The 16082-nt window shown below is 39.9% G+C and overlaps 1 protein-coding gene across 1 annotated transcript; it reads left to right on the plus strand.

The window, feature by feature from the left end:
- Positions 1-41: 41 nt before the first annotated feature.
- znf740b (zinc finger protein 740b) lies at positions 42-7612 on the plus strand. The gene is made up of 7 exons (XM_031746930.2): positions 42-145; positions 1748-1897; positions 2068-2301; positions 2491-2619; positions 2710-2839; positions 4626-4744; positions 5417-7612. The coding sequence occupies exons 2-7, from the start codon at positions 1853-1855 to the stop codon at positions 5564-5566; spliced, it is 807 nt and encodes a 268-aa protein (XP_031602790.1). The 5' UTR covers positions 42-145; positions 1748-1852; the 3' UTR covers positions 5567-7612.
- Positions 7613-16082: the final 8470 nt, after the last annotated feature.

Genomic DNA, 16082 nt, shown 5'->3' on the forward strand with positions numbered 1-16082 from the left:
TTCGGTCACGTGTCTTGGCGTACCACCAATCAGGACTCTCCCCGGGGAGCACTTCCGGTGGTGTTTCCTGTCAGTGTTTGTAAACTGAGAAAAAATTGGAAGTGCGACAAGAAATATTAATCTTCAGCACTCTGAAAACCGAAAGGTAAGCGGTGGAGTTTGCAGCATGTCACTCGCGGCTCTGTAAACGTTTTATTTCTCGGTGCCCGTGTGTTTGGAGCAGTTGTAGCCCGCGAGGGCGGCGTTATTTTGAGGTCGGCGCGGAGCCTGCACGCCCTGCCTGTTGTTGTGCTGTCCGGGGCGGGGGGTGGGGTGGGCGCTCAGTCACACAAGAGTTGTCCCAAAATCCAACTCCGGGCTGGCTAGCTGCTTTCAGCTTTCGTTTCATTCAGCGGGGACTTTCAGCGTGCGGCACACTTTCATACAGACCCCTGCAGAAATACACAAAGCTGTCTGTCCCGTGACCCCAGCGGAAAATAAACCTCTCTCATACTTTCTCTTTTTTTTTCGCAAAAAAGCTGGGATACGTTGCTAGCTAACTGCAGCTAACTGTTTGATCTTTGTAAGATCGATCAGTGAATAAACCCACCAGCTTACAAATGAATCGCAAAACAAAGCGTTTTCCAATAATAGATGTGGTTGGATCAATTAAAATAAAAATCTCTGTCCGTATTAAGGAGTTTACTGTGTGGGTGGGCTTTATAAGCCTGGGTCGTCGAAAGAGCCCCCTTTACATTAACATAATACATCATGCAGTAATCGTGCCATTTATTGTGCATGTTTGTATGCATTCACCATTTAAGTACTTCTAGCACCAGTTTTTGACCTGACTGGGAAACTGCTGTATGTATTTTATAACCTAATACATGAGTATTAGATGCAGGTAGAATAGACAAGAGAGGGTAAGAGAGCAGGACAGCACACAGGGTTCAAGGCAGACTTGAACCTAAGCCACTGTATATGCATATAACCTCCTAAACCCAATGAGCTATACCGACCTCCTAGTTGCTTGGTTTTTACAGTATTTATGGTCTTTACATGGATGACAGAAGCAGCATCATTCATATCCTTTGTAATAACAGCCACGTTTCTGTGTAGGGTTTTCAAGACTAATACTTATATTTTGTTATTTTAAAATTCATTTTAAAACATCAGCTGATATTAATTCTCACAAACACACAAAACATAATCAGATTTTAAAACATTTTGATATATGTAATTATTTAAGAATCCACACTGAGTTAACGTGTTTGTAATGTGATTCCTAATTTTCTCTGGTTGGTGCTTCAGAACATGCTTTGACATAGGTAATAACAGTGCAGATTTATTTTTGCTGTCATGTGCATGAAAAAGACTTTCAAACAAATTCCTGCTGGATACCAAGCTTCCAGTCAATTTAGGATGTCTTTTTTTATTACTGCAGCTGTATGAGGTAGATACAGGTGTGTGTTTCATTACACTTGGACTCAAGTGCATAGCAAACCATTTAAAAAGAAGCATCCCTTTCTATATTCCACTACCAGCTATTGTCATTGAAGGATTTGTTTGGTTAATGTATTATTTACACAGATGCATTGTGCTTAACCAGCTTTTTCCTCATCTCCATCATTTTTCTCATTTTACCTTTTATTGTTGTGTTTTCTGTCAGCCATGTACCAAACCACTGGTGCTTTCCTGTCTGATAGACAGCACATATTAAAGGTGCACATACATTTTTAGTCATATATGCATATGCCTTTATTTTCAGACTTTTGCCCCTGATGATTTTGGAGGGTGTAGTCTCATCTGTCACCCCTCATCCCGAGTGAAGCCCCTCTGTCCCCACAAACACACACGCATTCAAAGCACGGCGATGACACACCATTCCAGCAATTCTGTTCGAGACCATATGAAATGGGTCAGTGGAAGTCTCTTCATCTCCAGATCACCATCATGGTTTTATCGTATGCATGTATCCGTTACTTCCATTGCTCAGTCCCCCTCTCCCTCTCCTTCCCTCTGATGCCTCGCTGTGTGAAGACTCCTGCGATCTCCTCTTTCAAAACGACATTTTGCTTGTGTTGTCAGGCTGGGTTGCTGGGCTGCGAGGCGGTGCTGTCCAGCATGGCCCTAATGCAAGCCAACAACATCCCAGGCCAAAAGAAGATGATGTCACCCTTGGGTCAGGGGCAAAGGACCAGTCCTGAAAGCCACCAAACCCACTCGCAGCATAGCCAGAACCACCACAGCCACCAGGTGCATCATGGACAGCCACATCACAGCCACATGGGCCATCCATCAACTGGGAGCTGCCCGCCCCTGGTGAGAGATGCCTCTTTATTTTGCAAGGAGAAATAACTCACTTTAAGTCTGCTAATGTTATTTCACAGTTTTGTTTTTATAAGGCAATTTAAGTTGTTGGTTGACAAATGTACACAGGTTGCAAACGAGCATTTAACACAAGCCTGTTGTCTTTGATCATAATTCCCACATTTTTTCGTCTTTCAAAAGCTCATCCGGAAAGATGGAGATTATCATACATCAAGGATAATTGAGGGAAAAGGCATGCAGGCAAACCAGAATATGCAGCCCAAGAAGAAACACAAAAAATCAGGTTTAGCCAACAAAGTAAAAGTGGAGGTAAAGAATGCTTAAAATTCTACTGAAATTAGAAAATGAAAAGACTGTTACTCTTAAGTTAATTTCATCTAATTGTCATCATGTTTATAGCATTTAGTTCCATCAGTTGATATGGATGACGACAGCTCATTGAAAGTCCAGAAGAACTTCATCTGCGATCATTGCTATGGAGCTTTCCGGAGCAGCTACCACCTCAAGAGGCATATTCTTACACACACAGGTGAGAACTTACCCTCACCTCTTTACTTTAATTGGACTATTTTTTTTATTTATTCATTGTTTTTTGTATGTCAACTAGGTAAGTCTTTGTGAGGATGTTTCTTCGTAGCCCATCTGCTCAGAATAAGCTTAAAAATACCCACCAACTCTTACCTTTATTTTTAGTATTTGCTCCATGAATCTGTTTTGATGTTTTCAGAGGTTGGTTGACACATGTGAAAGTTTGTAAAATGTGTCTTTTCCACGTTTCTTCTTCTCATTTTGTATGTTGATCTGAGTTCTGCATTGGTCCTAATTTGTAAGTCAATTATAAGACTCATACTACAGTAATGTGCAAAAAATCTTGCCATCATTTTTTTTATAATTTGTTTCTGAGGAGCCACACTTTGTTATAATCTTTTACAATGGTCTATAGAAGGCGTGGAGCAGTAGTTCTCCAGTCTTTCCAAGTTTTTCTTTGGACATTGGATGCCTTTTCACTCATTTTCAGTATAGTCCTCATAGTTGACCATTTTCAGAGGAGTGCGGTTTTTTTCTTTTGTTAAGCCACATAACACTGAGTATGAATCATTAAAGCATGAAAAGGGCATCTAGCTCAAGAATAAAAACCTGTCATGTCTACACATAACAGACAGCTTAGGAAAGAACCAATTTTAAATAGTGTCTTTGAAAATCATGTCATTTGATCCCATTTCTTCAGTTGAATCTATAAAAAAATGCCAGTAATAACACACCTTGACAAGCATAAAACAGTATTTTAGACCAAACAGGTCATTCCCAAAAAAAAAGCTATTTACTGAAAAAAATGAGGAAACTAAAAAAGTGGAAAACAAAAGATATGAACAGTGTTTGAAAGTCATTTCATGAAGAAAATGGAAGACAAATCCAGCAAAGACCTGACACAGGACCCGACAGATGCATCTGAACCTTCTCTGAACTGTTTGCTGAAGCCTCACGAGAAGTGAAATTGGTGGAAGGCTGGGTGTCAAGATTAGATTCTTTAGGAGGGCAAATGGAGAGAAAATGCTGTGGTATACCAAATTAAACAAGAACTACACTGAAAATCAGAGGCAACAGTTCTTATGGAATGGTTAATCCATATTTGAAATTGTTGTTTCAAATTGTCATCAGAATGTACAGAGTAGGTCAAAAGAGAGGTACAACAGAGCGTCTAAAGCTATCTGTAAAACACAGTGGATGCTCTGTCATGGTTTGGGGCTGCATTTCAGTCACTGCTGTTGCAGATCTTCTTAAAATTGATGGAATTTTGAAAGCAGAGAATTAACATCAGATTTTGATCCACCATATAGTACCATCTTAAAATTATCTCACTGGTAGTGGCTTCAATAATCCCAAACTGACAGCCAATGCAGTAAAAGCATACCTGGATAGAAAAACACTCAATGAAACGCTGTCAGTGTGGGATCATGTTGACAGAGAAGGGAACAAAAAGCAGCCAACATCCAAAGAAGAGCTTTGTGTGGCCCTCAAGAATCCTGGATTCCTGAAGACTGCATAAAGAAATTACAAGAGTGCTTGTCTAAGAGAGTTCAGTCGAAAAAAAGCTGGTCATATCTAATATCAATTATCAAGCTCATTAGAATTGCCCAGTCTGTTTTTGCCTTTTATATTTTTGTTTGCACCCCTTTTCTCATCAAAGAGGTGTCTCCAGACTTTAACGCAGTAATGTAGATTTAGGTGTCTTTTGTGAAAATCAGCGATAAATGCAGCATGTCCTGATGATTAAATTCATTTTCCCCGTGTGTGTGTTTTGTTTTGTTTTCCAGGGGAAAAGCCATTTGCGTGTGATGCTTGTGATATGCGGTTCATTCAGCGTTACCACCTGGACAGGCACAAGAGGGTGCACAGCGGAGAAAAGCCTTATCAGTGCGATCGCTGCCATCAGGTTATTCATACTTTTTATTTTTCACTAATATACTTTACGTGTACTGTACTTGGAACAGATCCTGCATTAAGAGATTTTCAGCTTGTCACAATCACTCCAACAACAATGGATTGCAGATGTATTGGTGATATGGCACTGCATGTGCCCGCTGTCTTGAAACAAAAAAGAATACAGAAAACCAATTTAGAAATATTTTAGTTTTAAGCCGGAAAAACAAAAATTACAAAGGGAGGGGACCTAAAGGAAGCAATCAAACAATGTCTAGGGTGCATAATCTGTAATGTGGGCAGTGCAAGTGAAAAACTAGCTGTATGCTGCTAATTTATCTATCATTGACTCCTGTTTATATTTAAAATCAGTTGTGCATGGAAATAGAGACTTTCTACAGCACTTAGCATCGACCATACAGTGCAAGATTTTCAAGGCATTAGATTCTAAATTCTGATCAGAATCTCAGCCAGTTTCTGTGTGCCAATCTCTACTTGAACCACTTCAGCAAGTATTTTACAAGTGAAGTATTTACCAAGTGGAATTATTATGGAGGTACACCAATAAATGAGCAGCAGAAAAATGACAGACATCGCCCAAATAAAACTGCTGCAAATGTACTACCCAACTCTAATTCAAATACTACTTTGGCTGAAGCCCACATGTTTGCTTGCATTGCTTCAGAACTTCTCACGGACAGACAGGCTCCTGAGACACCGACGGCTGTGTACAGTTGGGATGAGCAAAGAGGAAAGCCAGTACTCCCAGGACTCATCTACCCATCCAGCCTCATGGAGCCCACTACATCCTTCGAGCAACCGTCTGACTGTCTGACCCTCAACTTCCACATAGAGACCCAACATCAGTCTGCAGCTCAGTAACATCACACCTTGGAGTGGTGACCTGAAAATAGCCCTACTTTTCCACAGCCAAACTTTAGTTTGCTCTCACCAGCTCATAGTGGATTTTTATTTTTTTTAACCTACTGTCATTTTTAGAATCCAGGAAGAAGGCGATGGGGAACGGACTCATTTACAGTCACGGACATCGTATTGCGGCAATAAATGGAGATTACACAAAATTTGTGACTGCATGGACAGTCAGCACCTTTCGTGCTTTCAGCCTGCAGTCAACCCCAACTCTGCCTTTTAATTCAAACGAACAGTTCGCTAATGTAGACGCAGACAGAAAACCACGAAGCATTAAAACGTCCTATTTGTTTTGTGTTTCTTTTGTTACTAATTATGTACCGGCTACAGCTTATAAGCAAAAGGTCACAGCAGGCTTGCTGTGTGCTGCCTCGAGGAAGTGATTAGTCAATGAAATACTGTAGGTCGGTAACACATGTGAAGTTAAATTTAATGACCTTTTTGATGCCGCTGGTCTAAATGTTAAAGATTGTTGGAGAGGAAAAAAAACATCGAATTAGTCATCCATTTTTACTTTATGTACCATATTCTTTTAGCGCACAAGTCTTAAATTAATCAAAATATTTTAATCTGCTGTTCATGCTGCTGTACGTCTGGAAAAATAACTACAGGTCCAACCCTACTGGTAACCAACACAAACACTAAAGTTGAATTGGATAAATGGTATCTGTACCATGGCAAACACATTTAGAGTTCTACCTTGTTTTAAAGGCATATGGCCCTAATTGTAAGACTTACACTGGCTAACAGCTGACAGATTTTCAAGGAGCTCAGATTTTTTTGAAGCTGATGTTTACTGGATGTAGGGATGACCCGTTTGTGGCAAAAATGAGGTTTTTCTTAACGTGCTTCTGTAAAATGACCTGCAGTATAAATCCATTGTGGTTACTCTCCCTTCCTAGAAACCGCTGTCTTGCCTTTTCCTGTTCAGTGATCAGAGATTGTTCTCACTTTAAGACTTTTTATTCCCTTCATTGTATTTTGGTAAATCATTAGGTTTACTCTTACATAAATATCTATGAAATATTGTCAGAATCATGCTCGTAATATTTTTTAAATGCAGCTGGATCAACGCTAGTCTCGAGTCTTTTCACATGAAAGCACTGGGGACCTTTTTCTTCAGTACTTGTGTGAATGGCCCAGGTCAACCAGGTTATAATATAAATTGGCTCATCTACAGATTCTCACTGCTGAATTGTGTGTTTGCCTGACTGAATGTGATCTAAATACAGTTCCATGTCATTTCATCCACAGTTTAACACTGAGCATCTTCAGTGAAGATGACAAGTTGTACTTTGTTGTGGAACTATGAGGGTCGTTTGTGTGTTGATTACTGGCAATGTAAAACTTCAGGCCTGTATATTGTGAAGTCACTGGACTGCAGATGTTAGTTCAGTTGTAGATGACTATTATTTAGACGAAAGGTTTTTTTAAATAATAGACAGGTAGATCTGTTTCTGTCAGACTTTTAGATATGTGAGAAGAGTTTGGGCCCATTGCTGACTGTCTACTGTTTATGAAGTTAATATATATATCTATAAATTGTTTTAGGGCTAGAAGATAGCATGTATGGGACCTAAACTCAAAGGCAAATCAAAGTTTTGATGACGTTTTAACCTTTAGTCTGATTATTGTTATTCTTTATGATAGTTCAAAAGGCCATGGTGACTCAGCACGAAGCTTGCTTTTAGGACAAAAATTTGAAAATGTCACACTTGCCCTTTTAGTGCAGCAGCTATGATTAGTTAGGATATTTTGTTTTAATTTGCATGTATTTGTTGGAGGATCTTTTATTCATTTTTTTGCAAAATAATATTTTTTTTTTTGTTTATCTGTTTTTGTTTTATCATCCCCTATATTTTGTTATGCCAGGAGTGACATCAAGTCAGTTTCACACTGTAGTGAATGGAGTTTTGGGCCCAAAGTAAAAATAAAGTTGTTTCTTTTTAAATGGGCGGTATTGGTCATATATTTACAGCAAAGGTTCCTGGGTGATTTTCTAATAACAGTTTTCAAAGATAGTCTGTAAAGTGTGCTACGTTCAAATATTTGTGTAAGTAATGCAGCAGTTATGTCAGCAGGTGGCAGCCATGACCATATGAGAGCCAATTTTCCTCTCAGCCTGATAATGGAAATGGAAACAAACCTCTGTATGTTGTTTCAAAGAATGTTGCCTCCTTTACACCAAAAAGTTGCTTCTTCTGACTTCAGTGTGAAGCTGAGGAAAAACAAGAAACCCAGCTGTCAAACACACTGAATCTCATACATACCAATTAATCAACAAGCAAACTTTTTCTGACACATAAGCATGTAAAACCTTGACTAGTGTCATAATTTAGTGCGCCTTTACAGAACTCCCTAATGCACAGAAACTGATGGTACCTGCACTGTGTAAAAGTGTTTGGTTTTTGGAGTTTTTTTTAGTTTATGGGATATATTTTAGTAAACATTCAATGGAGGACGTGTTCAGTGAACCTTATCTCATGAATATGTCATACAAACATATCTGTGTTTAACAAATTTATCAGGCCATCTGTCAGAAAAAAACAGAAAACCTCTGGTAAATTATTTTACCAAATTTTATAGAAAATTTCAAAGGACCATTTCTAAGCTAAAAATGTTATTTTTATTTGCTAGGCGAATAACAAACTGAATTCATGTTTTTATACCCAAATTTTAGCCGACACACTAGACTTCTCCCAGAAGTCATAAATGAATCAAAGATTACATTCAAACACTAGAACACATTTTTCTGTGCAGGTAAATAACTGTAATTTGGCAGTATAATGTACTTTGTTATTTTTTTAGCTTTTTTGTAAAACAAAAAAATTGAAAATTCATGGATAACAATAGTTATGTTTCAGCATTATTTCAGTTAAAGAGCTCGTTCATACCGGTGGATTAACCATTGCAGAAATATTTTTCTTTTAATGATTTTGGTAATTACCGATATTGTTGATTCAGTTTAGGGCATAAACATTAGATTGGGTGGTAGTCTTTTAAGCACTGTAAATCCTCTACTTGGAAATTCTGCGTCTTGTAAAAATAAGGTAAAATTTCCCATAAATACACTTTTGGTCAGAGCAGACTTGGCAAATCAAATTTCAAAACCTGCAGTTTGCAGTGAAGAAATGTGAAATATACAACAGTCGTTCATACAGATGATTTGTTTAACAGATTTCTTCCAAAGGACCCAATCAAATGGACATAAACGCCTCTGTGGCTTTAGCCAGATTTAAGAGAATGGGAAAGAATTTCTTCCAGCAGACTGCCCTGTAATTCGAGCTGCATGGGTATTGCTACATCAGTTGTACCATAGGAAGTGCAGATCGTACCCTTTAGCACCTTCTTCTTTGCTATTGACCAGTTCTTTAATTACACAGCATTAGGATAGGCAGGATGAGATCAGCCTGAAGGCTGCTGGGAGTGTGCGCTTTCCCCCATGGGAGACATCCCCTCCCTCTGCAGACTGATTTACAGCACCCACAGGCCCCCGGCACTTAACAATGGACCTCCTTAAGTGAGGTAGATGGGGAGGAGATCAGAGAGGGGGAGATAACACTCCATCTTCATGCACAAAGTGCTGAAATCATCTAGGTTCGAAATCATCTCTGCGAGACAGACTGATCATGGAGTCAGTCCAGAGGTAAAGTGTGGGAGTGCTGCCTCGTCCTCAGTCTGGCTCACTCTATCAGGGAGGAGAGCTCTCCTTAAGACTGATGGCCAGTTCTCTACATGCTCACCTCTCGCCTCAGAGGGATGCAGAAAAAAAACATAGGCTTGACAAACTGAAATCTCCCAAACAACCGGTAAATCTCAGCTAACTGTGTAGGCCGTGGCTCTTGTCATCATGTAGGTGGTTCAGAGGTTTAGAAAAACAAGCGCTCGGCAGCAGAAACCCTCTGTCTCCTACAAATGTTTGGTTGCCCTCTGATCAAACACATCACAGGCTTGCTGCAAATGACTCAAACCCTCCTAACAATAGCTCCTGCTATCTCCTTCTCCCCGAGGTGTGGGAGAGCCTTTTCATCTCAGGCTTTGATTAATAAAGGAATCGCTGGTTGGTTGAAAGCAACGATCTGCCCCCTACGAACATCCATCATGCCCGTGACAGCCCACCTCTCTGCGTTAATTAGCAGTGATATTTAAGCTGTCTGAGGTGTACCATGACCGTCAGCGTGCGGTGGTGCTGCTCATCATTAAAATTTCAATCCCTCTGCCCAGGTTACTCCCATTTTCCGTGACACCTCAGTGAACACGTCCTAAAACGTTCACGCAGAAGCACAGGGCCACAGCAGAAATGTTAAGAATGACTAAAAAAGACCTTTAAATTACAATAATTCATGTACACGAACATGACTCTGTTGGTGCACCCTGCCTTTCTCATGCATTTGAGAGTAAAAACATCAATTTGACTTATCACACTCGCTCAATTATTATTTGATATTACATGAAAGAGTCTGACATAAATCTAAAGTTCTTGTCAAACAATGAGCAAAGAAAGTGTGAACGCATTACTTATTAATGATTACCAAATATTGTAATATTCTCTAATACCAGGAGCTATTATTCAAGAATAAATTATTTATGCAGCCGATTCTTGGTTTATGTTATAACCAAAAGGCATCCTGCACCAAAATGAGAACTTTAGCGGGGGCAGAAATAAAGAATTGCTGAATTAAACGAACGTTTTTAGTCAAAGGCAGCCATCTTATGCCAATCTGAGGTGGACAAAATGGCTTCCAAAACGTATGCAAAGTTGGTGTTTTAGTGGTGTCCATATGGTGCCAGTGTATGACTCTCACCATTAACAAAGTCTAGTAACTTGTGAAAGTTAAAAAGGGGTTGTCTACCCACCTCAAAAATATCTCTCTAATGGGAATGTTCAGTCATGTCATGCTTCATATTGTCCCATATTTAGATGTCTGCCAACTCTTTTTTAATTAGTGCAACTCAACAAGATTAATTAGCCTCGGCACATCATTCCCAGTACTCAAAATACAACGCAGAGGAGAAGAGGAGCGAAAGCTTTCACCCGTCTGACGGGTAACCAGGGAAAAGTTTGTATTCAGCCCATGTGTGCAATGATATATCCAAATCATGAATATTCATACATGAAAATGAATCCCGGGAATGGTCAGAAGTTGAGAGCTGAATTTTCTAAATTCCCTCATTGCAATATGCAATTAATTGAATAAGAGAAACTGGATGTGGGGTTAATGAAAACAGTTTGACTGCCTGGCAGTTATATGAGTTTCATTTACCAGCCTCGTCTTCGTGGTCCCGGTATCTTACTGGGACACATGAAAAGTCTTTTTAAGGCTTTTAATCAAAACTTGTGCATTCCCTGTCAAGTCAAAATGTCGACTCTGACAAAAAAGGTTATGTCACAACTTTGTCTGAGTTCCTAATTGGCAGTCTCACACAGGACTGCCAGGACACATTAAATGAAAGATGAACGTGAGAGTGCAAAGCGTCCGCTGGTTTTAACAAGAATATAACAGGAATAAATGAGGGGCACTGGAATTACATCAATTCAAACATCCTACAGTACGTTCTACTGATGTTAGTCATCTGCTACAGTGCTTACAAAGAAGAAGTCAAATGTTGTTCTGTCATCATATCTTTGATTGCAAAAAGACTTCCGGTCGTATGGAAGTCTAAAGGAAAACAACCCTTTTCCTTTAATATTGTTTATCTGAAAATTAGTGTGGCTCATGTGTAGTATAGACTGCTTAAAAAGTTTGTGCTTACGGTCTGTAGTGTTTTATTAGCAAATATGAGTGTCTTTGTGTTATATAGATTTTATGGATGCATCTTGCTAAAGAAGCTTGCTAGCATTGGCTAATAACGGGACTAATAACTTGGTATTTAAACAACAATGAAGATGTATTGAACTGGGGCGAAATGTGACTCATAGCAACTTATACATGATCTTGTATAGCCCTATATGCTGCTCAATGCCAAGAAATGAAGAAATACCTTTCAGTCTTTTTACAGTTGGGTTTTTTCCCCCTTTTTTCCCTTTTTTTTGCCAAATGCATACCTCGTTTCTCCAAAGGAAAAAAAAAAAATGACAATGAATAAATTTACAACTCCAATTTCATGACTTACCATCTCTCCTTCACTCCTTGCAGCAGGTCAAGCAGGTGGCCTGCCTAACATGAGAGGCCTTCAATCTTCTCACACCAGAGTGTCTGCGGTATGTAACTATTACATTATGTGAAAACTTTTGGGTTGCTAGTCATTGTTGATCGTAGGGAAAAACACTTCTTGCTTTGTCTATCACTCAAGTCAAAGTGTCATCCTTCCCAAAGTAACACCAGCATCCTTTTCTTATTTCTCTCCAAGAAATTAAAATGGTATAGCTCTGCCCAGGAGCAGACATGGCAGCAATATAGGTCATAACATGAAATTAAACAATGTAAAATGGCCAAATGCATTAACAAGAATCAGAAAGATAAATAAAGATAAAAATTAATCTGAAGGTATCTGAAAATATGCTCTTTCTAACACCACTATGGTTTTCCCCTGGATTTTTTTTTCTAAAACTCGCTTGAGACGTTTCCAGATTTGATTGAAAGGTCTAAACAACTGCTTTGATAGATTGCCATGAAAATTGGTACAAATGTCCATGTCCCCCTCACAATGACTAATGACAATTCTGGTGATCTTTTGACATTGTGAATACTGGCAACTCAATCCACTGCTGTGCCGTGGTATAGCCTCAGACTTAGTCTTACGATAAATATCAGAACACTGGGGGGAAAAAAAGAGGTGCAGATTATGTTGTCTCTCTCACTCAAGATCACTGTTTTCTTTGCTGTAAAAACATATTTCAGTTTCAGAGATCCTGGGTGATCACTGCCCTGTGGAAAGATATTGATAAGCCATTAACTTTATGTTCCAAAGACCAGAAACACATGGGAGATTCTCTAGTGTGAGCTTGTCAAGCTTCAACTAAACCTTTTCCATGAACTCTAAACTGTAGACTTGATAAAAGAAGCCTTTTACATATGTATATATTACAGAAAAGACCTTTTTGTAATGGTTAACTCTGTACAGGTATATTTGTCTCAACCCCTTCCAACACACACTCAAACAATCCATCACTCCTCTGAGTTCAGAGGGATCATGTCTCTTTAAAGATGTAAAGCCTGTTTTCTTTCTCTGACATGGCACACTGTCAGAGGGCATGCTGCGTAACCCCAAGTTATCGAGTTCAAGAGAAGGTCTTTTATGAAATTATGCAATCCCACTTGACAAGGCAAGTCCAGGGCTTTCCTCAGTCTCTTTATTTTCCAACAATTTTCCACTTGAGCAGACATCCTCAAGTGTGAAGTGAGAGAGTAAAGAGAGGGATTTGATTTCCAAGGGAAACGGTGCATGAATTCACTAGAGGTTGATAGACGGGGCAGGGGCAGCCATGCTATTTACCCTTAAGAGATTTCCGTGGGTCAAGGCTGTTACAGGGCCACATTCTCAGTCTTCTTGATCTTGTCAGGATTGACTGTCAGGCTGATGAAGAGATAGGCTGCAGATAGATGATGGTGTTGCACGAACACTGGGGCTGCAGCGAGCAGATATAGTAGTCAGACTCCAAAGTGACTTTGGCAGTTTGCTGCTGGTGATCAGCTTAGCGATATAGTGATTTATTCCGTCAGTTATGATCTTCTGACCCCCGAGTCACCTAAAAATTTGCTCATTATTTGATGTGAGAGATGTCTAATGAGAGTAGAAAGAAAACAACTTAAACAAATGAGGTGAGAAATAAGTTTATTTATCCCATATTTGGGTTTTTTTATGCACATTCACGTAGGAAAACATCCAATCAGAGGCAGGAAGATTAAAGGAACAGTTTAGCAGCCCAGTTTGGGACATACCAGTTATAGAGATGGCTGCCTTTGTTTTTAATATAACATAACCAGAGGGCACTTGCCTTGCTCAAAGCACTATGTCTAAATACAAATCCTGATCCAGTTACTCAAAAGAAACCCCAGATAGTAGCAACTATTTTCTTCCCATCAGGCTACATCCACTCGGAAAAAGTAGCATGCAGCTTTCTAACATTACAGCTAAGCTGAGGGGGACACCTATTAATGTTTACATCCTGTCACGCTGTCACAGGTGTAAGCCTCTAACCACCAGTAGATGCACCCTTCTGTCAGCAGAGTAATACAGTTGATGGGTGTATTTTGGTAGAAAAGTAAATGCTCACAGCAAGATGGGTTTTTTTTGACTAACTAGATCAGTATTTCTAGAAAGAGATACAGTTCATCCATCCATCCATCTTGTTGCACTTATCTTTGGCCAGTTCATGAGGGCAGCAGCCTAAGCAAAGAAAGAGACACTGTGTAATTCAGTTCCATTACATTCAATTCAATTTAATTATAATAATAAAGTATAAATCATAATAACAGTGGTCTCAAGGCGCATTATGCTGTAAGGTAAAGATGCCACAATAATACAGAGAAAACCCAAACAAACAGACAACCCCGGATCAAGCACTGGGTGACAGTGGGATGGAAAAAACTCCCTTTAAAAGCACATAACCTCCAGCACAACCAGGATGAGGGGGGAGCCATCTCCCACGACTAGTTGGCGGTGAGGGGAGGAAGACAGGACAAAAGATCACACTGTGGAAGAGAGCCAGAGATTAATAATAACTAATAAATAAATGCAGAATGATGTATAAACACATACTGAATGTTCCACAGAAGAGGGGCCTGAAAGCTGAATAGTCTGCCTCCCATTCTACTTTTAAACATCCCAGGAACCACAAGTAAGCCAGCAGTCTGAGAGTGAATTGCTCTATTGGGGTTGATGTGGTATTATGAGGTCTTAAGATGAGATGGGGCCTGATTATTCAAGACCTTGTTTATGAGGAGAAGGATTCCAAATTTGATTCTGAATTTAACAATGAAGAGATGCCAGTATGGGAGAAATATGCTGTCTCTTTCTAGTCCCTGTCGGGACTTTTGCAGCAGCATTTTGGACCACAGCTGCTGTTTTTTTCAAATGTATTTTATTAGAATTTGAACACAGAAGTATTTAGTTTGCGCATTCATATTCCAGAGAAAGCAGAGAAATCTACACCCAGAACCAGGCCGACTCACAACAAAACAGTACATGGCAAAGGTAAAATATGTAGTTTCATTTTTGGAGTGAACTATCCCTTTAAGTATATTGCTTTGTGATCTATCTAAATCATTTTCAATCGAAATTTAGTGGTCTTTTTTTTAACCATACCACACATTTCTCTGTTCTTCCTTCTGTGCTCACAAGAAAGTCTCCTCTGCTCTTATGATGTAAGGACTATTATACTCCAGTGCCACCTCCCTTCAGGGATAAGATTTTACGATTGCAACCTGACACCGTTTCTGTGTCCTATAAGCGACAGAGCTGTAACTCACTTCAAAGGCAGGAGGCATCAAATCACAGTGCACCCATAAATTAACCTGTCAGGTCTTGGCCAATAAGAAGGCAGCATTAAATCTCAGCTGTCACGCTGGCGGCCAATGGAAAGACGATGGCAGTAAATCTGTCAGGGCCGCTCTGTTAACGGTGTTGTGGTGTGGTTGGGGAATCCACGGGGAAGGGAGGGGAGAAAGGGTAGATGACAGAGGGAGGAGGGAACAAGCTGGGGGTTTAGAGGTATGCAACAGAAAATGCTTTTTCTTTACATTCTTGAGCTCCTGCACACTCACACACTTACACTGTAGTACAAGAGAGTGGATTATCCAGAGGATCCTCTTTTTTTCATGCAAAACAAGACTAAACATGAACTGTAAGCCATGTTTAGTCTTTGACGGATGCGGTGGGAGCTGAATAACACCAGCAGAAACGCTCATAAACCGTTACGGCCAGCATGCCGGAGTCCGATGTTGACAAGTGAAAATGACTGATGTTCCTTCTTTAACACAATTTTGCATCATTTTTGGACCAAAATGTAGTGCTGACTGTTTGATAACCGCAGTAACCCAGTAACCTTTGACTGGTGTGACACAGCATCACCAGAAGCATGTCCTCCAGAGTGCACCCTGCCTGCAAGGGTCTGGAGGAGGCAGTTGAGCACATCCTCTTACCAGATGTGAGCCAGCTGTGCACCTTTACAGGATGGCGGAGTTGACCCAGCCGCTCAACAAACTTGAACAGCCGTGCTTCAGGACTTTGAGTCTTTGTTGTGCAGCAACAAAGAAACACAATGCGATTGCTGGCTGGACGCAGCACTGGCAGCATTTTCGGAGAATTTTCACCATCACTCTTCTAAAGCATGCTTTCAGTAAAAGAGTAATGCATTGCTCCGGCACAAGAGAACTGTGGGGAAAACAACAGAGGGAAAACACATCAGGTGGAATATTTCCTCGATTAACAATGCCCTTGGTGGTGCACTTTCATTATCCTATCAAAGTTGAACATTT

This window comes from Oreochromis aureus, linkage group 20 (assembly GCF_013358895.1).
Source record: "Oreochromis aureus strain Israel breed Guangdong linkage group 20, ZZ_aureus, whole genome shotgun sequence".
Lineage (NCBI taxonomy): Eukaryota > Metazoa > Chordata > Actinopteri > Cichliformes > Cichlidae > Oreochromis > Oreochromis aureus.

Coding starts and splice junctions, on each gene's coding strand:
- znf740b (XM_031746930.2), top strand. CDS start 1,853: ATGACACACCATTCCAGCAATTCTGTTCGAGACCATATGAAATGG. Junction 2,620..2,709: donor CCAACAAAGTAAAAGTGGAG/GTAAAGAATGCT, acceptor TCATGTTTATAG/CATTTAGTTCCATCAGTTGA. Junction 2,840..4,625: donor GCATATTCTTACACACACAG/GTGAGAACTTAC, acceptor TTTGTTTTCCAG/GGGAAAAGCCATTTGCGTGT.